This window comes from Myotis yumanensis, unplaced genomic scaffold, assembly GCF_028538775.1.
Source record: "Myotis yumanensis isolate MYYU_CA2020_CCGP unplaced genomic scaffold, mMyoYum1.0.hap1 SCAF_3, whole genome shotgun sequence".
NCBI lineage: Eukaryota > Metazoa > Chordata > Mammalia > Chiroptera > Vespertilionidae > Myotis > Myotis yumanensis.
The window spans coordinates 12,662,748-12,690,229 of NW_027223754.1; the positions used below are offsets into that span (position 1 = coordinate 12,662,748).

Sequence of the window (27,482 nt, forward strand, 5' to 3'; positions counted from 1 at the left end):
CATCCAATGTGTTAACTCTCCATTTCATTTTGTATGGCAATAGTTGAAAGTCAAATAAAATGTATTACCTTCCAAAATATGAAATAAAAATACAGTACAAAATATAATTTATTAACATGTAAATTCATTTTCACACTTTTTCTTAGTGAAAAGTGTTTTTCGTTTTGTTTTTTTTTAGCAAAGGTTAATAATCACTTTGTAAATGGGCAAGGGAATCGGACTTTAAGCCTCTATAAATAACAGCCAAACTCCACCTTCTGCTTTCAGAACTCTTGCTGTTTGCAAACAAACATCATACATGAGAAAGCAGTACAGCCACTGCAAAGAGTAAACCACAGCTTTAAAAAGAGGGCAGCTTTAGTGAGTCTAGAGTGGAAACAGAAGTTCTACATAAATGTTTTTACTCCCATCTCCACAAATGGATAGTATTCCAAAAGACACCTACTATATAGGCAACTTCCAATGGACTGAGTTCCAAAAGTCAATCTTTAAGTCAGTGGGGTGGAACCTGGCAGTGTTGCCACAGAAAGCCTAATGATAATTATTTAGATTACTAGGCCCATTAGGAAAATCCTAAAATACAGTTGTACACTATCACAACAAAACTATATTTAAAACGAAATCTGTACATTTGAGAATGTTAAGAACATAGCTCTGTCTTTGCAATGATATTGAAAACTCTCACCGCCCTACCATCCTGAAAATGAGGGGTCTTGCATGGCTCCGGCTCCAAAGGCGTGGCTCAGGGACTGTACTCAGGAGCGAGGACTACATGGGCATTAGATTAAGCGTTTTGATAGATACCAACAATTATTCTGCTTGCTTCCTTTCGAATGGTTACTAATTAGCTTTTGATGAGGATTTTTATCTCTTGTCTTTCCTACCACGGGAAAAAACGATTTCATGGTTTCTCTTCCATGTTCCAGTCTCTGAAGAAAATTGTATAGAGGTTTCCTGAGGAATTTTTAATGGCTTGTTACAAGGAAAAATTGAAAATAAAATGGCCATATATATATATATATATATATATATATATATATATATATAATTTTTTACTAGGAGAATATAGGTAAATATAGACTTGAACATAAATGCTAAGAGTAGACTTTGCTAATGTAAGGAATAAATTAATGTTAATCTCTATTTTGGAGAAAAAAAATGTAACAGCTATTTTGCCACAGAAGTAGGAGAAGAAATACATGGGTAAAAAGAAATTGAAAAATTTTGGAAGCAGCATGGGGGTGATGAAATGATGTTGCTAGGCCAGCAACAACACAGGACTAGTCAGGTGAGAAAGATCAAAGGACAAATATCCAAAAAGCAATCTTTCTCCTTCCTCTTTAGATCAGCCTTTGGTCAAAGACAGGAGAACAGAACAGGAAAATGGGGACAAGACTGGAATGCAAGGCAGAAGTGAATGAAAGAGAACAGGAAGAACAACGATTGTAAATCCTGTAATGAGAAGGAAGTTCCTCCGGCAGAATTGTGACTGGGTGGCCGATAAGTTGGGGACTGATCACTCACTGGGCAACCACTCAAAAGAAAATGTTTATTTCAAACTTCCAGAAAATGTGTAAACAACTGTAAGCATCTTTATACATGGAATATAATTTATTTTTACAATGTAAAAATTACTCAAAGAATATGAGAATATACATGAAAGCATAAAATTTTCACTCTTGCTTCTACAATGTTATTTCAAATAATGCAAAACATAAAAATATAAGGAATTAATATTTAATCATTGATAAAAATTCAGCAAATAATATACGTACCACCAAAAACTCCTTTCTGTCCACCATCTCGTTGCCATCAGTGTCAAACATGTTGAAAGCTATTCTAAAACCTGCATGAGGCTCTGCCAGAAAAGACAGAAGAGTATTTTTGAAATGGGAAATGGCTTTAAAGTACATAGTCCATATTAGTTGTAAACAGTTATTTATATTCAGTACAGAAATAACTTCTTTAAGCAATAAATTAAAGCAACATGTTGCTATTAAATATAATAAAAGCTGTATATAAATACACACATTTCTGCTTCATATATTAGCATATTTAGTAACAGAATTGATAATATACTTTAAAAATATTGTGTGATACTGGCTGCATGGCACTGATAGTAAAATGTCACTATCTTCCTTCCAAAAATAAATATGACACAATAAAGTAATCCAAATTCTAGGGGAAATTATAATGGAAATGACCTATGAAAATAAAAGTCAAGCATGAGAGATTGCATATTTGGGTTGAAACTTTTAGAGTTTAAACTTCAAAAACAGAAATATAAAATAAGAGGCTTACTTAATTAATTCTCAATTGTCCCCAAAATACAAAGAATAATTAATTTTCTGAAAAAGACAGGCTTTCACACACTATGAACTGCTTTAATTTTATGAACCCTACAATGAGGTTCAATCCTTTTTCTCTTTCACTTCTAAAGCATAAACAAGAAAACGTGGACACAAGAAAACTTGAAGATGTCGTTGAAAGAGCTCAGTGTACATGCATTTTTCAAAACATTTGACCTACTCTTTTGAGATGATTGGCAAAAAGTTTAAAAAGGGACCTCCCACAGCTACACTTGCCACTAGCTGTTGTGAAATTTTGAATCTAGCAAAGGAGAAGTACAGAGACCTACTTTCTTAACTGGTAATAGCTATCTCTGAAAATAAAGGAAACAGAAGCCATCTTTTATGCAACTTCATTTCTTGCACGTATTTTGGGAATCTAAACTTACACTTTCATTAGTATCCACTTGAGAAAGAAATAAAAAGCTACACCATCTCTGATAACCAAGTTTTAAGCTTTAAAAAGATCATAAAAATATATGTAGAAAGGAAATCCTTACAAGCATTTGGAAGGGAAAATAAAGTTAAAATAATGAAAAGTAAAGAGGAGAAAACTATGGATAGGTAATAGGTGATCTAACCTACCTCCTGCTAGACCTCTTTTCACAGTTTTCTTGGTTCTAACCTAAACAATATCCATAATTTTAAAATTCAAACTCCTAAGTTTCTAAGAGGGGTCCTGAATTGCAAAAGATTTACAGCACCCAAAGGTCTTTATCTTCCCATAGTAAGCAAAACCCACCATATGTGTTTTTTCCAACACCCTTAAGCCCTATCTTGTCCCATCTCAACACATGGCTTTCTTAACTAGTTCTGTTTTAGTTTTTCTCTACTGGTTTAGGTACATATTAACTTCAAACTTTGCATCTGCAGAATTTATTCTAGATAACAAGATAACTTTTTAACAAGTCTTTGAAATACTCTTTGGCACCCCTCCTGTAATTTTCATGGTAGCATTCATTATTGACTGAACTCAAATCACGAGAGTTCTTGTTTCCATATATCTCCACAAATCCCCACAATGGGAAATTCCACCACCAATATTCTTTCATTCATGCCTGTCTTCATTCATTCACCAACTATGATTTAAAAGGCTACCACGTGTTGAACACTGTTCTTAATACAGAAATGGACAAAAAAGATAAAATCTTTACCATCATGGACCTTGCATTCAAGTGTAGCAAGACAGACAAGAATATGTAAACCAATAAACAAGTACTTTCAAATAATTTAAGTGCTATGAAGAAAATAAAACACTGTAAAGGGATAAAAAGGAAGAGATGAGAGAGGGAGCTATTTTAGAAATACAAGGAATTTTAGAAAGGATGGTCAAGTAAGAATTCTCCAAGTCTTCACATTCCAAAGGAAACCTAAATAATGTTTATTATCATGAGGATCTTGAAGGAAAGCACTGAGGATAGAGGGAGCAGAAAGTACAAATTCCTGAGATGGGAATAAAGGAATAGAAAGGTCAGGTGGCTGGAGTATAGTTCCACCATTAAATGCAATGAAATTTAACTGAAAACCTTAGTAGACCCTTCATATATTTCATAAAAAATTGCTGCACATAAGAGGAAGAAAAAAATGAAGCTGTTTTAGGATGTATGATGTACATTCTGATAGATATTCTTTCACACTAGTCTTGCAGAAAATGTGATTCAAATGAGTGTAGCAGGAAATTTACAAATCATTACATGTCCTACCTTTAGGCTTCCATGTAGATTAAAACACAGGGATTGATATAGGATATTAGTTTACAAGTTATGAGCATTTTACTAATATATTATAAGCCATGACAATATTTATGATTTTGACCCTTGATATATACCATGCTTAGCATTTTCCGTGGCTATTTTGACATGAATTTTGCAAAACAGCATAGACATACTTAAAGTATTTTAAGAGAATCTAAGAGAATCTAAGGAAGATTTGTTTCCTACAAATTCTAATTTTAAAAAATTCCATCCAGAAATAAATTTAATGAGTACACTTACTTGTTAAAATACACAAGAGAAAAAGATATTCTGTGTAAGAAATCACACCTAGAAGAAAAACAGTACCAGTTATGCTCTATAAAAATATTATGTTTTCTTCATATTTATCAAGCAAAATATTCTTATATAGCAATAAGTAATATTAATAAAGAACTTACAGTTTTAAAGAAGATGCTAAACATTGTTTTAAATGAGACTAAACTATTATTATTAAATCACAGCCCAAAAAAGCAGCAAAATTAATTTTACTTTCATTGTTTCATGTCTCTAAAGAAACCCATATAAAATTACCATAATGCTTCCAGATATATTGGCAACAAAAATAATTATTATAATATTTACTTACGCTGCAACTTTTAAAGTTATGGCTAGTTTTCAGTGTATGAATCAAACATAAAACAAAAAGGTTGGAAATGGTTAACATTGTAAAGTGCTTAATTCTTAGTAGCAGTTTATAAAACAATTCTTGCTTAGAATTTTGATTTCTGTAATACATTCAAAAAACAAAACTCTATAGTTATCCTTTTGCTGACAGAAGTCATTATCATTTGTAAACTTAATGCTTCTATTAAATGTAATCTAAGAAGTTTATATTTTAATTAAATGGCTTATGCTTTCTGTATACTGAAGCATGAGTTCTCTGTAATCCCAGAATTACAAACTTTAAAAGGAGTTAGTGTGGGGTAAATAAAAATATACATCCTGTTACTCAAATTCTTTCTTTTAGACTATAATACCCCAAACTAGAATTAATGCATTAATTTACTTTCTAAGTAGATCCTGAGAAAAAGTCGGGAATAAGCCAATAACACTTAACCAGATATCAGATAGTCCTGATGTTTGGTTAAAGAGTATAAAAAAGCCTTACACAATCAGACTGTGAACTTTAAACCTCCATTTTACCTGGTGTTCTCTGAAGCTACCCTCTTTGTCATAGAACAAAGAGAAGAGGAGTCACTGTCAGGCAGTTTGTCAGAAGACATGAAGGGACTGAGCCAGGAGGCCCTGAAAGCATTCCCCTCTTTTGTTTATACTAGAATATTGTGACCTATAGACATAGTTCTGGTTGATTGCCATGAATGCTATGGGAGAAAGATTCTGGAATGGTCAATGTATATAAAGATACAATACCTAGATTCCATAGGAATCCCTCAAAAAAACGAAAAGTGAAAAAGAAAGAATAAATGCAGGAGGGAAAAAAGGAAATGGGATCAGGAAACGGGCTCTCTGTCTCCACAGTCCCATCTTACTGACTGTTGTTCAAATTGATCTGGTCGAATACTTTTCCTGACCTTATCATCCCACCCTAAGATCTGAACAGCAATCTTTAAGACAACTTCCAGGAAAAAATTTCTAAGAGCTTTAAAGATACCTTGGCCCAGATTTTTCGAAGAGGTAAAAATCCTACCTTATGAAAGGCCTAAAATAAAAGGTACAGTGATTCTCCTTTCAGATTCCATGAGAACCAGGTAGAAGCAGTTTGAATTTCTAATTCTACTAGACAAAATATATGGATTATAACTATCCCTTTAAACTATTTGTCTTCATACTAGAGTAAATACATTTTCCAAACAGTATTGGTTAAAAATGATGAAAAAGAAAAAGGTAATTTTATGTAATTTCTTTAATATTTTTATATTATATACTCTCATTGTTAAGAATATTTCAAAAAAACATTATTTTTAAGACTAAATTAATCTTAAAGATTTGATTAGTTTTTGCATAAATATGTACAAAAATTACATTGCAAAAATTGCAATAAAAACTATACATTTTGACTGTATGTATGAATTAGTGAGTTAAGTTAGATACACAGATATGGGTAACAGAGTAAGTTGAAATAAGTGAATTTTGTGGTAAGTGTTGTTTTTAAAGAAACATGTTAAAATTGAGTGGCCAACCACAGATTCAATAATTTTTTTCATATTAATTAAACTTAAGAAAATCTATAATTCCCTGGAAGTAACAGACATTTAAAAATCAGTATTTTTGAAAAATGCTTTCTATGGGTAAATATAGCCTACACTTTTCAATATGGTTAAAAATGTTTTTTTAAACCTGTGAAAGTTGATTTTGTTGTAAAAATTTAGAAAATATAATCTACACTAATAAAAGACAAAGATGCTAATTGACCGTACCTTTGCTATGCCCACGAGCCAATAAGAAGAGTATGCAAATTAACCCAACAAAAATGGCCGTTAAATTTGCATACTACAGCTGAACCGTTTTGGCTCAGTGGATAGAGCGTCGGCCTGCGGACTCAAGGGTCCCAGGTTCGATTCCGGTCAAGGGCATGTACCTTGGTTGCAGGCACATCCCCAGTAGGGAGTGTGCAGGAGGCAGCTGATCGATGTTTCTCTCTCATTGATCTTTCTAACTCTCTGTCCCTCTCCTTTCCTCTCTGTAAAAAATCAATAAAATATATTTTAAAAAAAATTTGCATACTACAGGCAGGCGGGGTGGGGCTGCACCATCCGCCGCCCGCCCCAACCCCAGGTTCGGGCCTGCCATCTGCCACATGAGGAGCGGGCCTAAGCCAGGAGGTGGTTATCTCCCGAGGGGTCCCAGACTGTGAGAGGGCACTGGTTGGGCTGAGGGACACCCTCCCCTCCCCCCCACCAGTGCACAAATTTTTGTGCACCGGGCCTCTAGTAATATATATATAAAGTAAAATTAAAACCACCCTTAATCCCACTACCCAGAAATAACCATTATTATATTTCTATGTTTTTCTCTTCAGTTTTTTCTCAATGTACACATAGCTGTAAAATTATTTTAAGTATGAGAAAAATCTGTATATATACAGTATAAGTGTCAATATTGTGTCAATATTCAAATACATAAATACTAAAGTTAACTTACCTCTTTCTTTAAGGTTTCGAAATAGCTTTGATGATCCTTTCCAAACTGGTGGTGTTTCTGAGAGCATTTGATTTAATTCCTATGACATAAGGTATCATAAGGCTGATTAATAGGTAAATTAATTCTAAACAAGATAAAAAATATCTAAATGCCGATGTAAAAAGAATTCTTCACTTAGAAGATCTGAGACATGGCTATATTTATCCCATTCTCTACCCATAGTTCATTCAACCACAAAAGCCAACATTTGCCCAGAGTTTAAATATAAAATAAATGATAAAGATGCTACAATTGGTAGCTCAATTAGAGATACCAAAAATTGCAAATAAATTTAATAATTAGATTAATGTATATATGGTAATCAAATTAAGATAAAACAGTGAGTAAATTGTGGAGCCAGTTAGAAAAGTACATTTTCATGGAGCCATTGAAAAAGGTAGACTTCCTAATTAAGGTCAGAGGTGATCCCCTGGCTTCACAGTTCTCTGTAGGCCTCTTGTATTTAGGGGGCTTTGTGGTAGAAGTAAATGGACAAAGGGTTATATCAGGAAGGAATGAAGAATATTTTAATAGTGACTCAAAGGATTATGACATTAGATGAAGTTAGGGGACAAGGACATTCAGTTATTGTATACACTTTCAATTTTTTTCTAATTTTACCTTAGTCATTAAAGAACACAGACTTCAACTGTTGTTGTTTTTTGTTTTGTTTTGTTTTTTTAAATCAAACTATCACAGCTGGTGGGGAGAAAACTATTTTGGAAAATTTAAACATTTGATTCACTCTTTATATACTAAAACAATTTTGAATGTATTTATATACTGTGTTGAAAACAACTAAGTGAAAATATAGTTTGGTTAAATGTGAAGAAAAATTATTAAAGGATTTGTAGAGATAACTTGAAATAATTTGAAATTTAAAAATTAGTCTGCTAAATAACACACTGAAGAAAACACTAGAAACCACTTCTATTTCTAGGTCTGATTCTTGCTCCTCAAAGTCCAATAGCCCAAGCATTACGGGGGGGGGGGTGGGGGGGGAGGTTGTTAGAGATGTAGACTCTCAGTTCCCTCTCAGGCCTGCTGAACCAGAATCTGTGTTTTCAACACGATGCCCAGGAGACTTTTATGCATATTTGAGTTTAGAAGCACTTTAAACAAACCTTTCCTGATGTAATTTTACCTGAAAACGTTCTGTGACACTTAGAAATCATCTTTTTCATTACAAAGTGGAGTTAGCATGCAAATAGGAAATCCCTGGATGCCAAAGACAGGAGAGGTATTTTTAGGGGCTTTAGGGACTCTCTGAAGTCCGCCTGTGAATCCTGGCTTTCCTTTCCTTCATGGTGTGGTCTCTGCACTGCAGGTAATGGGTAGCAATGGCAGAGAGGTAAAAATTCAGGTATGAATAATGATGAAAAGCTGGGGTATTTACTGTTTACACAACACTAAAATATTTTTGTTAGAGCAAGAGATTTAAAAACATTTTAAATGCATTTTCTACACTTAATTTTTATCATATCTACTATATATTAACTTCTCTTTCATTTTAACTGTTTCCATGTATTTGGCCAGCGTTTAAGACCACAAAAGCATAGCTACCTTTCACTGAATGCCCTCAATGGGGCTATTACAATATCTCATTTAATTTTAAAAGACAATCCTCATTTTGTATATTTTACTGAGTCTTAAAAAACACATGTAACTCACCCGAGGTCACACAACTAGTAAATGACTGGCAGATCCTGACTGACTTTAAGCAGTTATTTTAGTAATAATTTAATTTCTTCTGATATAGATCATCCAAAGGACACACTCATTTCTTTGTCTTCTGTTAAATTTAAACACTGTTAAATTTTATTAAAATCTATTTTCCGTTCAGGCTGGGAATCTCTCTCCCCTCTCTGGTACCTATCTTAGTCTCTTATATGTAGTAGTGTTGTATAATAAAGAAGTTGATGCCTTTGTCCCAGATTCCTGGGAGGGAGACTCTATATCCATGCGTCACACCTGAGTTTAGGCTAAGATGCTGATCACCAGAAAGAACCACCATGTGATTAGAGCGTTGGGGCTTTGAGCTAGCCAACCTCTGAGGGGAAGGGAGAGGGACTGGAGACAGTTTAATCATGTGGCCAATGATCCAATCAATCATACTTATACAATGAAACTCCCAAGCTCAGTGTAGCTTTCAGTTTGATGAATACACTGATGTGACATGAGGGTGACATACCTGAGACTATGGGGAGAGAGCACAGAAGTTCTGGGTTTGAAGCCCTCCCATACCTTGCCCTATGTGATCATCATTTGGCTGGTCCTTACTTGTGTCCCTTATAATAATTATAAACTGTAATTTTAAGTGTAGAAGATGCCATAGTCCTAATGAGGCAGACTAGCAAATTACTGAAATTGAGGTGAGTTGTGGGAACTGCATGGATTTGTAGCCAATTGGTCAGAAGTATGGGTGGCCTGGGAACCCTGAACTGGCAGCTGGCATCTGAAATGAAGGCAGTCATTGGGGCTGGGTCCTTAAACCTGTCGAGTCTGACAATAACTCCGGCAGTTAGTGTCAGAGTTATATTGCAGCATTGCAAACAGGTGCAAAATAAATACTTGATGGATTGAACTCAGTTACCTAGAATTATAGTTGCCTTTTAAAGGATTCATATAATTTTCTTAAATGAGTATAATTTTGTCTTATTATACAGTTAATATACATACATTACATGAAAATTAGTAAAGGCAAAAGTAAATGAATGGGACTATATCAAACTAAAAAGCTTCTGTAGAGCAAAAGAAAGTGACAACAAAGCAAAAAGCCAACCATCCAAATAGGAGATGATATCTGCAAACAACAGCCATGACAAGGGTTTAATACCTAAAATATATAAACAACTCAACAAAATAAAAACAAACAATCCAATTTAAAAATGGGCAGAGGACCTGAACAAAGACTTCTCCTAAGAAGACATATAAATGGCCAACAGATAAATGAAAATATGCTCAACTTCACCAGCTATTAGGAAAATGCAAATCAAAACTACAATGGAATACCACCTCACACCTGTTAGAATGGCTATTATCAACAAGACAAGTAATAGCAAGTGTTGAAAGGTTGTGGAGAAAAGGAACCCTCATTCACTGGTGGTGGGAATGTAAACTGGTATAGCCGCTATGGAAAACAGTATGGAGGTTCCTCGAAAAATTAAGAACAGAGTTATTACCATATGACCCAGCAATCCCTCTTCTGAGTATCTACCCTAAAATTTTTGAAAACTTTTATTTGTAAAGATATATGCACCCCCATGCTCACTGCAGCATTATTCACGGTGGCCAAGACATGGAAACAACCCAAGTGTCCTTCAATAGAGGATTGGATAAAGATGTGGTACATACACATAATGGAATATAACTCAGACATAAGAAAAGATGAAATACTGCCATTTGCAACAACATGCATAGATCTTGAGAAAATTATGCTAAGCAAAGTCAGTTAGTCAGAAGAAGCTAAGAACCATATGATTTCACTCATATGTGGGATATAAAACTTAAACTCATAGACACAGACAACAGTATGATGGTTACCAGAGGGAAGGGGGTATAGGGAGTAGAAAAGGGTAAAGGGGACAAGTATATGGTGACGAAAGTTGATCTGACTTTGGGTGGTGGGCACACAATGCAATATACAGATCATGTATCATAGAAACGTACACGTGAAACCTATATAAACTTACTAACTAATCTCACCCCCCCCACACACACACACATCTGTACCTCTGTTAGGTACACTAAGTATCTAATAGTTTTTCTTGCTATGGTAAAATGTATCTTATTTGATAATACAGTTTCAAATTACTATTGCTGGTGCAGAAATATTTTATTCACTTTGGTTCAAGAATGTTACATGCAGCAGCAACCTTATTAAACTTGTATTAAATATGAATAAATTTGAAATCTATGTATTTTTATATGTTTCTCTCAATAATATTGTTTGCTACAGTTCCAATCCTTAGAGTCTTTTTTTTTTGGTCATACTATAAGTTATAGGCTAAGTTGTGTCTACCTCAGATTCACATCTCAAGTCATAACTGTCAGCACTTCAGAATATGACCGTGTTTGGAGACGAACCTTTAAAGAGGAGTAAACATGATTAAATGAGGTCATTACGGCGGGCTCTAATGCAATGTGACTGGTCCCCTAATAAGCAGGGATTAGCACAGGCACACAAGGAGGAAAGATGTGAAGACGGCAGAGGGAGATGGCCATCTACAAGCCAAGGAGAGAGGCCTCAAGAGAAAACAAGCCTCCCAACGTCCTGATCTTAAACTTCCAACCTCCTGAACTATGAGAAAACAAATTTCTGTTGTTTAAGCCACCCAGACTGTGGTATTTGTTATGGCAGCCCTAGCAAAGTAATGCACTGCATTAGCTTACACCTGTAGCCAGTAAGTAGTAGTTGTGATAGGACAAATATTTGCATTATATCTAACTTTACAGAAAATGTCTCTAAAATTTCATAGTAGCCTCTCTGCATCCCTCACTTATAATATTCCTTCTGTCTCTCCCAGAGATAAATACTGTCTTTAATTTTATGTTTATCATTCCTCAAGTAGGTATTTTCCCACCTATGAATGTATCCTTTACAGTATGGTTTCATTTCCCCAGTTTTGAAATTTATATAAATGGAATTATACTTTATGTATTTTTGAATTGCTTACTTTGTCATGGTTTCTGAGATTCAGCTAGTAAAAGCATTGCTATAGTTCATTTGTTTTCACTGTTAATATAGTATTCACTGTATGACTATATCAAAACTCACTTGTCAATTCTACTGTTGATATTGTATCACAGTCTTTTTGGCCAACATGAACAATCTATGGCCATTCCTATCAATCTGTCCTGCATATATGAAAGTTTTTCTGGATAAAGACACTGGTGTGAAACTACTGGATCATAGGGCATATTCAAGTGTAAGCTTACTAGGTATATATGCATGCACAGTTGTAGAACTTAAGCCCAGGAGTAGAACTGCTAGGTATAGAATATGTGGATCTTTAGTTTTAGTAGATACTGCCAAACTGTTTTTCCATAGTGGGTATACCAACTTACATTCACACATGAGAGTTACCACTGATCCACATCTTCAAATGGTTCCTGAATGTGATTTAATTTCTAGAAAATATATATACCAAATTGTGTGTGTGTGTGTGTGTGTGTGTGTGTATGTGTGAGAGACGAGAGAGAGAGAGAGAGAGAGAGAGAGAGAGAGAGAGATATTGAATGAATGAATGTGTATGTATACCAAGAGCTTTAACTTACCGGTTTGGAAAGTGACTTCCATGTTTTAGCAACTATAATAAACAAATATATAAGAATTAGATAATAATGTCATATAGATCTAAATTCAGTAACTATCAACAACCATAACTCCTAACACCAAGCTTTATATCTAAAAGGCAATGTTTCTCAAGATTTGGATCCAAGGTATTTTATTTATGGTATGTTTTTGTTTCATGTACTATAAACTATAATAAATAATTTGAATAGGAAACACATTTTCCATAATTATTATCTAACTTTGGGGATTTCTAGATTTATAAAATAAGTTAACTTCATGTTAAACATCCTATGGTCTTAAAAACACAAATAATGGTATTAAATATTCATAGTAGAATATAAAATATTTACATAAACTATAATTTTAAGGCATTACCCATGCTCTCTAATATGTTACTATAGCTGATTATAATTAAAAGGTCAGGTCTCTCTAGGGTGAATGGGAAGGATAGGGACAAAGGTAAAAGAGATGAAGGAGAGAGCAAGTAATGTGAGGTAGGGAGTCTCATCCTGTTTTCCATTCTTCTCCGCTAAAAATATTATCCTATATAATAAAAGCCTAATATGCTAAGTGTCCAGTCGTCCGGTCGGCTGTTCAACCAATCAAACTGTAATATGCTAATGATATGCTAAGGCTGCTCAACTGCTCACTATGATGTGCACTAACCAGCAGGGGGGAGATAGTTGACTGGTTTGACCAGTTGCTATGATGTGCACTGACCACCAGGGGCAGATGCTCTGACCAGTAGGTTAGCTTGCTGCTGGGGTCCGGCTGATAGGGACTGAGCGAGATGGGCCAGACATGCCCTGGAGCCCTCCACATTCCCTCCCTGGCTGGCCAACCTCCCATGTCCCTCCCCAGCCCCGAGCATGCACCAGTGGGGTCCCTCAGCCTGGCCTGTGCCCTCTCACAATCCAGGACCCCTTGGGGGATGTTGGAGAACCAGTTTCGGACCAATCCCGCAGGCCAGGCTGAGGGACCCCACTGGTGCACAAACTCGTGCACTGGGCCTCTAGTAGTTGAATAAAATACCAGTGATCACTTTCTTTTTCTGATTCCTCTTCACACTCCTGAAGATATCAAAAACTATGAATCTTATAATACTGAAATAAATGTGAGTCATATTGCTGTTTCCTTTGCTCAGATTTGAACACTGTGAATATCTAATGACTAACTTCATGTTTATATGGAATTAAGTCCTATTAAACAGCTTAATTAGGAATTGGTAAATATTAAGTATCCTAACTACATTACAATAATGACAACCAATAATATCCCTACATGGCAATGTTGTTATTTCTATATAATTAACCATAGTTAATGTAAACAATATATCAAATTCAAGATTATAAGAAAGGTTTTTTTTTTGCTATATAACTTTCTTTTTCTTAGTCAATACATCATCTTAAGATACAAAGGAAGTATGTTCTAAAATTTAGCAATCTGATTTCTAGGCAGATAGATTTCTTCTCTATGTAGAAACAATATCCTTTCTTTACCCAAGATAGTTTATACAAACATGTAATCAAGTGATTAAAATCATAGGCCTATAAAGTTGGATTCAGCAGTTAACCTTAATTATGATACTATATACATTCACTTTTAAAGACATCCTCCTTTTCATAAGCAGAACAATGTAAATAATACTCTGTTGCTTTTGAAATATAGCAATAAAACAAGAAGAAAAATAAATGGCACAAGAGTACATGCACATGCTCTGATGTAATGTTCAGAAGCTATTTATCAAAAGAGGAAGTTAGAAACACTCTTGAGTTTTGTAGAGTTTATGAGATCTCCAGGGTAAATTATTCACAAAAGACATATTCATTCTGCCGGATATGTCACCATGTCCAATATTATTAGCTTTTTCTTATAAAGACTGAAGAGCTATTAAGGTTGTTCTTCAAAGGATTTTCTGATTTTCTAAACTCCTTATTTAATATGAAGTTACTACATATATAAATATAACTTGGATGAAAAGGGACTTCAATTCTATTGGATATATTTTATTTCTTAAAGCTATAGGTTGATATTCATTGTATTATTAATATTTTTATGTATGTCTAATTTTTTAATAATACATCTTTTAAAACTAAAATTAAAATAATATTTGAAGCTATATGAGAATAAATAATTACTTATTTTAGTTCTAGAAGGGACATTCACCTTTTAGGTTCCATTTAAGTAGGTAAAATAAGAAATTTTCTCAATTTCAAACACAAAGTTATAATCAACAACAATCAGATGTATATCTCAATTGATATTTACTTTGTACTATAATTATTGAGCAAATGTTTACACAGGATACCTTTTTTTTCCTATTGATATCACCATAAAATTATATAGAAAAAAATGTTTAGCCTAACCAGTTTGGCTCAGTAGATAGAGCGTTGGCTTGCGGACTGAAAGGTCCCAGGTTCAATTCTGGTCAAGGGCATGTGCCTTGGTTGCGGGCACATCCCCAGGAGGAGGTGTGTGGGAAGCAGCTGATCAATGTTTCTCTCTCATCGATGATTCTAGCTCTCTATCCCTCTCCCTTCCTCTCTGTAAAAAATCAGTAAAATATATTTTAAAAAAGTGTTTAAATCATGGTTACAAATTCAAGCGATAATGATAATATCTACTAACATTTATTAAGCAACTAGAGGCCCGGTGCATGAAAATTCGTGCAATGGGGGGGGGGGTATCCCTCAGCACAGCCTGCACCCTCTCACAGTCTGGGAGCCCTCAGGGGATGTCCGACTGATGGCTTAGGCCCACTCCCCTTGGAGAGCGGGCCTAAGCTGCAGTCTGGCCTCCCTCTGTGGGAGGTGACCAGCGGGCCGATCAGGGGACGGCACCAGTCAGTGAGTGACCGATCCCGTCCCCCCCAATCACCCCTCTGCCACCAGTGGTCACTGACCCCCCCCCCCCCCATCGCCGGCCCCTCCCTCTGCCCACTTGCACGTGCCTTGGCTGGCCTGGTGCTGCCTGCTTGCTGGCCCTGCACCTGCCGACCGGTTGTTCCACCTTTCGGTCGATTTGCATATTACGCTTTTATTATATAGGATTATTGTGTGTCAGGTATTACACTAAGTACAACTGATATATTCAATCCTCAAAAAACCTCACAAGGCTGTTTTTATTTTTAGCTTTTTAAATGAGGAAACAAAAGACTGAATACGTTAACCAAGTTCTCTAAGCTACTAAATGAATGCCAAAGTTTAAACACCAGTCTGTCTAATTTCAATATACTTTTGCTACTTTTATATCTGTGAGGCAGATTTTGCTCACATACTTCATGAAAAACAACATACTGCAACATACTGAATACAAAAGCAAATATGAGAATCCAACTATCCTTTATTAAGTCAGATATTAAAGAAGTCTGCAAAAATGTATATATTGCCAGAAAGTTTGAGAGCCACTGCCCAGCACGTGGAAAGGTGAAAAACAATCAGCCTATACTTATACTGCAGGGGCCATGACAAATATAAAAGATATAGGCAGAATTCTTTCCCAGGTCTAACTTCAAAGCCAGTCCTCTGAATTACTCTGTTTAGGCTGAATGTAAAAATTGACTAGGCAGAATATAAGTTTAAAGAATATGAAGTTATAAAGAATATCGAGAGTGAAGGTGATGTTTAAGCTTAATGTACTGAGAAAGAGGGAACAACTGAAAAATTCTGAAAAGAGAAGAGATACCAATAGGAGTTTGTAAGAACTATTAGTCTGGTAACACTGTATAGCATAATGTCTTCTGAAATACATTACTTGGTTAGTTGTTCTGAAAAACTTATACTGCTCCACACTAGAGATAAAAAAATCTTATAAAATTATTAAGGATTTTAAAAAATATACTTACGTTTGGGCTCATCTGTTGTAACAGCCAAAATAAAATCATATGGAGTCATGAATAACTGCCCTTCACATTCTATAGAGGCAAACAAACGAAACCGCCTTTCCCGAGATGTAGCATAGAGGTCTAAGTCTTCAATGTCTGTTCTGCCAATTGCTACCTAAAGAAAGTAAAAAAATTTCAACTATGTGAAATAACATCTCCTTTTAGACTGTAAATGCTTTTAATTGTGCTAAAAGTGAATTAACAGAGTAAATGAAAATTTGAAAATATTGTCTTCTGAAGAACTGAATCATTTTATAAATTAAATAGAGGCCCAATGCATGAAAATTTGTGCAAGAGTAGGCCTTCCTTCCCTGGGCTGCTGGCACCGGCTTCCCTCCAGCACCCAAGACCAGGCTTCCCTCCTCTGGCCGCGCAGGCAGCCAGGACTGGGCTGGCTTCCCTACTCGGCCGCCTGCGGACCCCTGGGCCTGGGCTGGCTTCCCTTCTCGGGCTGCCCACAGGCACCCAGGACCTGGGCTGGCTTCCCTGCAGCCCTGGCTTTGTCAGGAAGGACGTCCAGAATGATGTCTGGTTTAATTAGCATATTACCCTTTTATTATTATAGACTGTCCACATGAGTACAATGAATTAAAACTTCAAAGATTCTACAATGAATGTTATTAACGGCCTGAAGATTTTAAACTGGAACTTTGAAGGACGTGTATTTTTTTCTTCAGTCTTAGTCGTAAGAACATTAAATTTCTGAGCTAGTAGTTTCTCTAGAGCAGAGATTTTCAACCTTTTTCATCTCATGGTACACATAAACTAGTAACTAAAATCTGTGGCACACCAAAAAATATATTTTTTGCCAATCTGACAAAAAAATAGGTATAATTTTGATTCATTCACACCAGATGGCTATTGTTGAGCTGTCATCATTTTTTTCATGTGACAATCTAAGGGAAAAGAGGTCAGATATTGCATGTTTTAAAAATTCTTGCAGCACATAGATTGAAAATCACTATTCTAAAGGTAGAATGCCTACTATGCACTCTTTATATAGGCATATTTATTTAATTAGAAACTTAATCATTGTAGTTATTAATTTTCTTTAAAAAGTGAAACCCTGATAGGGTGTTCATGGCTACCACTAAGGACACCATTTAGTGGTAACACCATCTAAAGTTGCTAACTCTAGATCACTATAGTACAGTTACTACCAACAGTCACTCTGAATTCTCTCTAGGGTTAAGATGAACAGAATTAGAAGAAGTGTGTGTAGCAGGAGAAGGAAGTCTCTTCTGTTTTCCTTAATTTGTAGTCTTTACCTTGTATATAAATAATTGTCCACTGTTATTTATTTTCTCTCTGAACTAACTATAACAATTAATTTTTTAACAGAAGGATTATTTTCCTGATTATAAAAGTGACATAATTATTGTATATAATTTAGAAGACAGAACTTCAGAAATTTATAGATATAAATTTTTTGTTTTCTTTTTTGACAAATAAAGGGATTATATTATACTGTTCAGCAATCTGATCTTCTTAACTTATTACTACACAAGAGGCCCGATGCATGAAATTTGTGCAAGGGGGCTTGGCCCTGGCAGCTGCGGCGGCTTACCTCGGCCCTCACAGTCCCGGTTTTGTCTGGAAGGTCGTCTGGAAGGTCATTCGGCTGTCTGGTCTAATTACCATATTACACTTCTATTATTATAGTTCAGGGCCATTTTCCCAAGTCACTAAATAGTTCAGTAGGTCATTTTTAATAATTATACACTACTTCATAGTAAATGTTTGTAGTAATAATCTTCCTGGAGCATAGGATTTGCATTCATAGAAAAAGATAGGTAAATTGACAATAATCTCTGAGTTCTAGAGTAAAGCACTGGAATTTAATCTGACAGAAAACAAATGGCTTTAGGGAGATTCTTAAAATAGTACTTCAGAGAGATAAAGCAACCTGGTACCAGAGGCAAGTAGCTCAGCAGTATATTAACAACAATGCTCAGGTAAGCCATAGGAATTAGGAAATTATTTTTGCTCTGCCAGGGTGAGAAGTGAGACAATGACCAACTCAGTATCAAGAATGGGCAGTAATCTCCCTGAACACTCCTCAGGGATCAGTCTATTATCCTAAGTCCCCTTTTACACTTACATCCCAGGGCAGGGAACCCAATCTTGTCTGTGACCACAAATTACATTCCTGCTTCTTCTTGCTAGGCCCTTTCCTTAGGCCTCCGTGGCCCCAGACACCTCTTCTCCAGTGAATTTCCTAGAGGACCTCTCCTTGTGAAGCTATTTTTGCACCAGCATCTGAAGCCATGCCTCAGTCTAACATCCTGAACCACAATTTTTGCCTATATCATCTATGTTTGCTATGACCTAATATGGGCTTGATCTGTGACTTTTGGGTGCTCACAAGTGCCTGTTTTCTCACTGAGCTGCCCTTCCTAAGGCTCAGTCTATCATGTGTCCCAGCACGCCAAACCTGCTGGACCACTGCAACTGGTAATGTGATCCCCCTTCTAATGCAGGCAACTCCTCCTCCTCCTTCACTTCTAACAATCAATTAGCAAATCCTGTTGTTCTCCCTCTAATGCAGCAGTTCTCAACCTGTGGGTCGTGACCATCGGGAAACACATACAGCATATCAGATATTTACATGACGATTCATAACAGTAGCAAAATTACAGTTATGAAGTAGCAAAGAAAATAATTTTATGGTTGGGAGTCACCACAACATGAGGAACTGTATTAAAGGGTCGCGGCATTAGGAAGGTTGAGAACCACTGCTAATGTTTCACAGACAGTCATGTCCACTATCTTTTCAAACACACTCTTCTTCCCTAAAATTTTACAGTAATGGCCTGTGATGTTTGCCTCTAACCCATCCTATAGTAAGAGAAAGTAAGAGAAAATGGGCAGAACTGTAGAATAATTTTGTATTCTTTAACTACCTGAGAATGAGTATCAGAAGAAATCTACCAAGTAGAGTTAAAGGTTTTCATTAAAATTCTACTGCATGAATTCTACACACTATGGCCTCAGCAAAAGTAACCATCATTTTTGATAACAGCATTAAGTGACCACAAGTCAATTTAGCACCATTTTAATTAAATGTTTCCCAGATTAAAAGGGAAGCACATGATCCTATATAATAAAAGCCTAATATGCTAAGTGTCTGGTCATCCAGTCGTCCGATCATCCAGTTGTCCATTCAACCAATCAAAGTGTAATATGCTGATGATATGCTAAGGCTGCTCAACCACTCGCTATGACGTGCACTGACCACCAGGGGGCAGATGCTCCGACTGGTAGGTTAGCTTGCTGCTGGGATCCAGCCGATTGAGACCGAGCAAGATGGGCCTGGAGCCCTCCCGCGGTCCCTCCATGGCTGGGCAACCTCCTACATCTCTCCCCAGCCCCAATTGTGCACCAGTGGGGTTCCTTGGCCTGCCCTTCACCCTCTCACAATCCAGGACCCCTTGGGGGATGTCAGAGAGCTGGTTGCTTAAAAGGGCTTTTTGCTACTGCAGACTTCTTGCTTCTTCCAATGCCTATGTTCAATTTAGTGTAATATGTCACATCTATATATCTATATATATAAAAACCTAACGGACTGTTAGGACCGAACAACTGGAACGACTAGAATGACCGCAATGAGCGGTCAACTGGTCTCTATGACATGTGCTGACCACCAGAGGGGCAGACACTCAATGCAGGAGCTGTGCCCTAGTGGTCAGTGTGCTCCCACAGCGGGAGCGCAGCTCAGCTGACAGACCCATCCCAGTGGCCCACCAACCCGGCAGCAGCCACTCACTCCCTCAGTAGTCCTGCATGTCCAATCTCCAGAGAATGGGCCAGGCACTGATGGACCGGTGCCGCTGGCCTCCTGGAAGTTGGCCTTGGGCACCACGACTGCTTCCCCTCCCTAGACACTCTGCAAGGAAGAAAGGATATAAAAGCGGCCACCAGGTGGCTCCCGACAACCGGCGTGAATGTCAGCGGGACAGATCCAGATCCTGGGCCTGTAAGGGCATTCCACTGCCTGCTCGGAGGGCCAATAGCGTCCTTGGGACCCCATCCATGCATGAATTCATGCACCGGGCCTCTAGTAGTGTAATAACACACATTGGCACTGCTGAAATGAAACAGGGTCTGGTAAAAAGTAAAAATCAATTTTCTCATGAAATCCCATTAAACTTGCCTGATCCTAGATCAGTCTAGTTATCATCTAGTAGGATAATCTAGCTTACCTGGTGGGAGAATGGGATGAGATAAAGAGCATAACAGGAAATCAATACTTGGGTAGGTTTTTATGTTCTCTATTCTCTTCCACTTACTTATTTGCCTCTTCCTACTCAAATGTCATAGTGTTAGGTTTTTAAATATGTTTTTATTGATTTCAGAGAGAGAGGAGGGATAGAAACATCAATGATAAGAGAGAATCATTGATCAGCTGCCTCCTGCACGCACCCTACAGGGGATTAAGCCCACCATCCAAGCATGTGCCCTGACTGGGAATCGAATTGTGACCTCCTGGCTCATGGGTCTGATGCTCAACCATTAAGCCACACTGGCTGGGCTATAGTGTTTTAATGACTACAGCTTTTTGTTATATATTTGACATTAGTAAAGCAAAATGCCATCTTATTGTCAATCCTTTTAAAATATTTATGATGATTGAAATGCATTTTTTCTTCAAAGTACACTTCAAAATCAATGTGTCAAATTTTAAAATACTTATTGATGTTTCCTGTGGAATGACGCTGAATTTTGTTATAATTTAGGAAGACTTGATTTTTCCAAATTGGGAATGTGGAAGTCCATTTATTCAGGTCTTCAACTATGTCTTTCAGTAAAGTTCTTCACAAGTTTTAGATATTTGTTGTAGATTTACTCTCATATCTTGTATAGTTTCTGTGTAATTGTGACTTGGGAATGGAAGCTTTTATTACTATTACACTTCAATTGTTCTCCCTCTAACCAATTGAAATGTAATAGGAATAAAAGGTTTCACTGGAAAAAGGTTCCATGGCGAAGCGACTGACTTTGGTATATTTGCTCTGTATCCAACTATCCTGACTAAATTCCTTCAGTAATTTATTAACTTTCTTCTTGGATTTTCTAAGTAGAGAATCATAAGTTCTTTCAAAATAGTGACAGATATGTAGCTTATCCTTTATAATATTTATATCTCATTTTCATTGCCATACCTACTAAAGGTCTAGGTCTCTAAAAATGATTTTGAATAGTATCAGCAATATTAAGCACGCTTATCTTGTTCCATGTTTTGAAGAGAATGCTCCCAATGAATTGCCATTAAATGCAATGTTTGCTATTGGTTTTGATAATTATCTTCTACCTTAAATTAGGAATGGGTGTTTACTTAGTCTCCTTTGTTCACCAAAAATAAATGAGTTTAGAGTTAGAATTGTTCATAGAGATCATTTGGTCCTCTTGTTTCTTTACCTTTTTACCAGAATAGAAACATAGAGTCCTCAAACCAAAATTAAAATGTGTTGGGCAAGTAGAAGCATAAACAGAAATCCCCAAAGAAAAACTCAAAAGTTAGTGGACAAAACTCTATTAATTACATTAACTTTGGACTGTTTTTAGTTTCCAAGATGAATTTCAACTAATGAACTAATGTGATTTTATTCATTCATTCAACAGATATTTGGTTGAATGAATGAATACAGTGTGCCTACTTAAAACAAATGAATCAATTATAAAATAATTAGTCAATTAGAAGTTTACTTCTTTATCGAAAACTGTTTTAGGGGAAAATATCAATAAGTAAGCTTGGTTTAATCACTTCTAATTTCAAACCTTTCCATAGTTTACATGCTTCGTTCCCTATAGTTCATGTATAGACTATTTTCTTAACTAATGATATAGAAGCACAAATGACGAATTTGATAATTTTTTTTACTGTGGTAGAGTTCTAATCAAGTTAAACTTTACGGTTTTTTAGGAGGCAGACAAGGAGCAGCAGCCCATGAAGTTCAGCTGAGAATATCTAACCTGACATACTAGAATCTTTAAGGAAAGGGACAGCATCAGGTCAGCAGTCTACCAAATGTCAGGAGGAAGTCAGACCTTTAAAAGTTTCAGGTATACCTTTGAATTTTCCAAAGTTTGAATAAATCTAAACCTTCTGAAGTGTTAATATCACTGTCATGAACATTCAGAAACCAACAATCAATAAATAAAGGTGGAAAATGATATTCAAACTAGTTTATGAACCAACTCTTGGCAGTCTTGCTTATCTACACATGACAATGATCTTGTATCACATCAATGTTCTGAGGCTTTAAAAAAAATATATGCACAGCCATTTACCTTGAGCACACTGGCATGAATATGTGGGTATAATCCTTATATAATAAGGAGCAGGTTAAGTACACCTATATTCACTGGCTGATCTACTTTAATACCTTTTTTGGTTACTTAAACCCATTATATATTTTAATTTTTGGAGCAATAAAATTAACCTAAATATCTTTCAATAGTATATACTGTCTCAGTAAATGATACTTTTTTCATCACAAATTGCCAATAAAAACTCATCAGTAAGTATAATGTATCTAAAGTGAATGGGAAAGTTAATCTAAAAGTAAAAAACCTGAATTATATCCATGTAGTTGTTAAAACATTAATTGATAAAATGAAAGTCTATTATAAACTAAAGGCCCAGTGCATGAAATTCATGTACAGGTAGGGTACCTAGGCCTGGCTGGCAATCAGGGCCGATCAGGTTCCCCACCCCCCGCCTCCTCCTTCCCTCACTCCCTCAGCACCCTGCCACCACCACTGGTCACCCGCCATGTTCCACGATGCCCCCTGGTGGTCAGCGCATGTCATAGCAAGCGATCAAACTCCTGGTCTCCTGGTCGAACTCTCGAGGGGATAGTTTGCATATTAGCCTTTTATATACTAGTAGATAATAGATTCAATATCATGTGCTTAAAAAACAAGCCTTTTCAAAGCAATAAAGTACAATTTGTGAACCACAGGGAAGAGACTGACAGGAGTTATAGAAATCATGTTCATTAAGAAAAATTCTTAATTTCTATAGGTTGACATTACCTATTCTTTTCAACAATAAATAGTAATTTTTGCTTCTATGATATCTTTAAAAAAACATGAATGAAATTCATAAGTCCTTCTAACTTTTGACTACAGGAATAACAAGAATAAATGCACCTGGTGAGAATCTTATAATTGCATGAACTAGGGAAAGCCAGAAAGAGGCGAATACACTTTTCAAATTTGAATGAAGACTGAGAGTTACAACATAGAAAAGGTCCTTGGTTATTGTTGGAGAAAAAGGCAAACACAAACATAATTTGAAAGAAGCTCAAATTCGGTAGATTATCCTTTTGGCTACAAGGAAAATTTCAGGAAGGGCAGCAGTGGAGGGGACAGAAGCCAGAACAGAAAGATATAGAAGAGGTAGCATATGATTTATTTGACTCAATCCTGAACCAAGTATAAGACTCAAACTATGGATCTCAGCCAGGGATACAGGGGATACACAGAGGTTCAAGCAGCAGGCAAACTGGCTTGAAACCATTATTCAAAGAAGAGATAAGTAGACCACGTCAAGAGGAACCTGAGTTCAGAAAGAGCTGTTGTACATTGGATATTGGCATAAAGTCACTGGGGTATCAGACAGGAATCCATAAGACTGGGGCCAAATCACAGGATCAGTTATATTAACAATGTCAAAAGTGGCCAATTGCCCATTAATCTTCAACTTATATTCTCCTATTGGTCTTAGTGTCTGTCTATGGAGAGGTTAAACTTACAGGTGGGTGGTCAGCTGAATTCTCATACCAGGAGAATACAGATCAGTCCAGCTGACAAACTTAATTCACCATTATAACAAAACAATCACTTTCCTCCATCATTAGGTGGATAAAGATGTGATACATGCACACACACATACACACACACACACATTATTCTATATAATAAAGAGTTAATATGCTAATTAGACTAATTAACAGGACAACTGTCCAGACAACCATCCAGGCGACCTTCTGGACGAAGCCGGGGCTGCAAGGGCCGGCTGAAGCAGCTGGGGCTGCAAAGGCCGAGCTCCTTGCATGAATTTCGTGCACTGGGCCTCTAGTAATATATATAATGGGATATCATTCAGCAACAAAAAACAATGAAATCCTGCCATTTGTGACAATATGAATCAACCTAGAAAGTATTTTGAGAAGTGAAATAAGTCAGAGAAAGACAAATAATGCATAATTTCACTTACATGTATAATCTTAAAAAAACACACACAAATGAACAAACACAACAAAACAAAAACAGAGAACAAACTGGTGGTTGCCAAAGGGAAGATGGGTGAGGAGATGGATGAAAAAGTGAAGGGGACCACAGTCAATAATAGTGTGATTACTTTGCATGGTGGCAGATGGTTACTAGACTTAGTGTGGTGATAACATTGTAAGACATATAATAATGTTGAGTCACTAGGTTGCACAACTGAAACTAATATAACATTGTATGGTGACTACTTGAATAAAAAATTTTATAAACAAACAAAAGACAATTATTTTCCTTCTCAAAACTCGAGGCCTTCACCAATTAATCCTTTCTTTATCTAGTATATTAGAAAGGGTGGGCTAAATTCCTCAAATGTAATTGCTCAAACACAACAGAAATGTGTTCATTTCCAGAAAGGACATGCTAGGTCTGCAGGGTGGGATGGGACGGTTTGAGGAGGGTGGAGCGGAAAGCTGATTCACACATTCATTCAGAGACCCAGGGTGATGATGACTGCCTTTACCAACCAAGGTGGGGCAGGGCAGCATGGAAGAAGTTCATGTGAGGAGCTTTTGTAGGCCAGGCCTAGAAGTGGTCAATCGAAGAGAAGTTAGTCACTGAAGTGCCAAGGATAATGGATAACGAACCCGGCATCCACAGCTCTAACTATTATGGGGTAAGAGAAGAGATTATAGTCAACAGCTTGCAGTTTCTGTCACACTAACTTTTGGTGATAACATCAAGGGCTCATGAAATATAAAGACTAGGGCAAAAAACATTAGAATTATATATAGTATGTTTAACAAAGACTTGGAGAGATACAGTTCCAAAACAAACCACATCTGTAGCCTCTTGGGAGGTAAGACTTGTAAATGACCTTAGTTAATTTTTTAGGAAATACTAGACTACTGTGATTCACCTTAAATTGACACTTCCACACATTTTATCCTCCGCTTATTGTATTTCTTCCCAAAGTCTTAAACACAGCCACTATTCACTTGAAATGTAATGTTTGCACTTGCACTCTCCCAGCTTTGTTTTTCCAAATTTGGCAAAACACTTTGATAACTCTGACCTTTTCACTAAACAAAAGCAGTGAGATTAAGAAAACATTGGTTCTGGTCCTCCATCCTTGAATATTGAGAGAAGTTGAGTGTAAACAGATGTTTTGTGCTCCATCTCACAAACCTATCCACAGTATCTATGGGAGACTGAACAGTAACTACTGTCCAAAAGTTTAACTTACAAAAACTGAACTGAACTGTCTATAGGTAAAAAGATGATGACCTTTAAAATTTTGATATGCGATTATAAAACAGTTGATCCTGAACTAAATTTGGTTGACAGACTGCTATACTCAAAATATCCAAATAAAAGAACTAAAAACTCTAAAATTTAAGTAACAAATAATATATAAAATTACCCAAAATTTATATATATAAACTTAAGTTTAAATTCTAACAAGTTCATTTCTTTCATTAATAAAGTAAAATTCACTCTGAAAATAAAGTATCATCAAACTTTAAAAAATGAAACTATAAGTGTGATTTCAACAAATATTATCTCATTAAATGTAATACATTATGATTTCTTGGCTTCATGTGGGCATATTCTAACTAGATATGTGAACATTTTTATGGTGTTATTTTCACAGAAAAGGAGAATACAGACATCCTAAATTTAAGTACTACTGCACTATTTTTATATGTGGCAAATTTCATAGAGGAAATGGAATTTTTCATATCAAAAAGATCTCACAAAACTGCTACTGAGAACTATACAAGCATGGGTTTCAGAGTTGGCACATCAATTATCTTTATTGTAAGTGTAAGAAAACACAACAAAAAATGAAATCACAGAAATCTAGAAGTAGAAGAGAATTTAAATGTCTTTTTCTTTTACTCCTTCTAGGAAATTATATTTTACATATTCTAGGAAATTATTTTATGGTACTTACTAACATTCTTTTCAAGTTTGCTAAACAAATGTTTAGGAAATCTTCTTTCCAGCTCCAGAAAGCTCTATCTTTTTTGTTACACTGAGAAACTGTGAACTGCATTCTAATTCTTTAACCTCAGTTTCCCTACCTATAAAAATGGAGAATTTCATGGATATAAAAATTTTAAACATATCTGTAAACTAACACACACAATTTATTCATAAAAGTGAGTAGGGATCATTTTCAGGTACTTTGTGGATATGCTGACATAAGAGCAGTGGCTTAAGAAGTGGTAGAAATGATAAAAATTACATTTTAAAAATTATCTCATCTTTCCAAAGGAAATAAAAATATGTGTCAATGCAATTATATTATCTGGAATTTCCAAACTCAGATCTTTGTAACTTGTACTTAGATGTTACTTCTGAAGGTAGTGAAACCAGGGCCTTCCGGCAACAGAGTATATCATTATTCCTCCTAAGAATAACAGAAAGCAAAGGTTCACTGCCAAGGCATAGTGTCGTGTTACTTCAGGTCAGCAATTTGAAAATTTACTCTGTGGTAAGGTCTGGTTTTCCCGGGGAGGCAAGATTAAATGCCAGATAAAGGATTCACTACTTGACAATTAGAGAAACTGATGCCTACAAGCTGATAATATCCCAAAGAGGTAACTTGAGACAATTATATCAATTATCTAAACACTGTATAATGCATTACCTCTTAGCAGCCAAGAAACAGACATGAAAATGAAGAATGGAAAAAGGAAAAATAAAAACCATTTGTATTAACCAAAATTGTTTAGATTATTCATCCTTATTACTTTCTTTTTAAAAATATTTGTTTTAAATTGAATCAGTATTAATGTTTTAAAATGAATAATTAGAAA

General features: G+C 36.0%; 1 protein-coding gene across 1 annotated transcript in view; it reads right to left on the minus strand.

The window, feature by feature from the left end:
* Positions 1 to 27,482, minus strand: part of MICU3 (mitochondrial calcium uptake family member 3) — a 70,356-nt gene that overhangs the window by 29,700 nt on the left and 13,174 nt on the right. Inside the window, exons 2-6 of the mRNA XM_070408295.1 lie at positions 16,384 to 16,533; positions 12,521 to 12,552; positions 7,205 to 7,283; positions 4,343 to 4,390; positions 1,776 to 1,858 (exon numbers count right to left, since the gene is read on the minus strand). Of these exons, the coding sequence (XP_070264396.1) occupies positions 1,776 to 1,858; positions 4,343 to 4,390; positions 7,205 to 7,283; positions 12,521 to 12,552; positions 16,384 to 16,533 (392 nt within the window). The remainder of the gene's footprint in view (positions 1 to 1,775; positions 1,859 to 4,342; positions 4,391 to 7,204; positions 7,284 to 12,520; positions 12,553 to 16,383; positions 16,534 to 27,482) is intronic.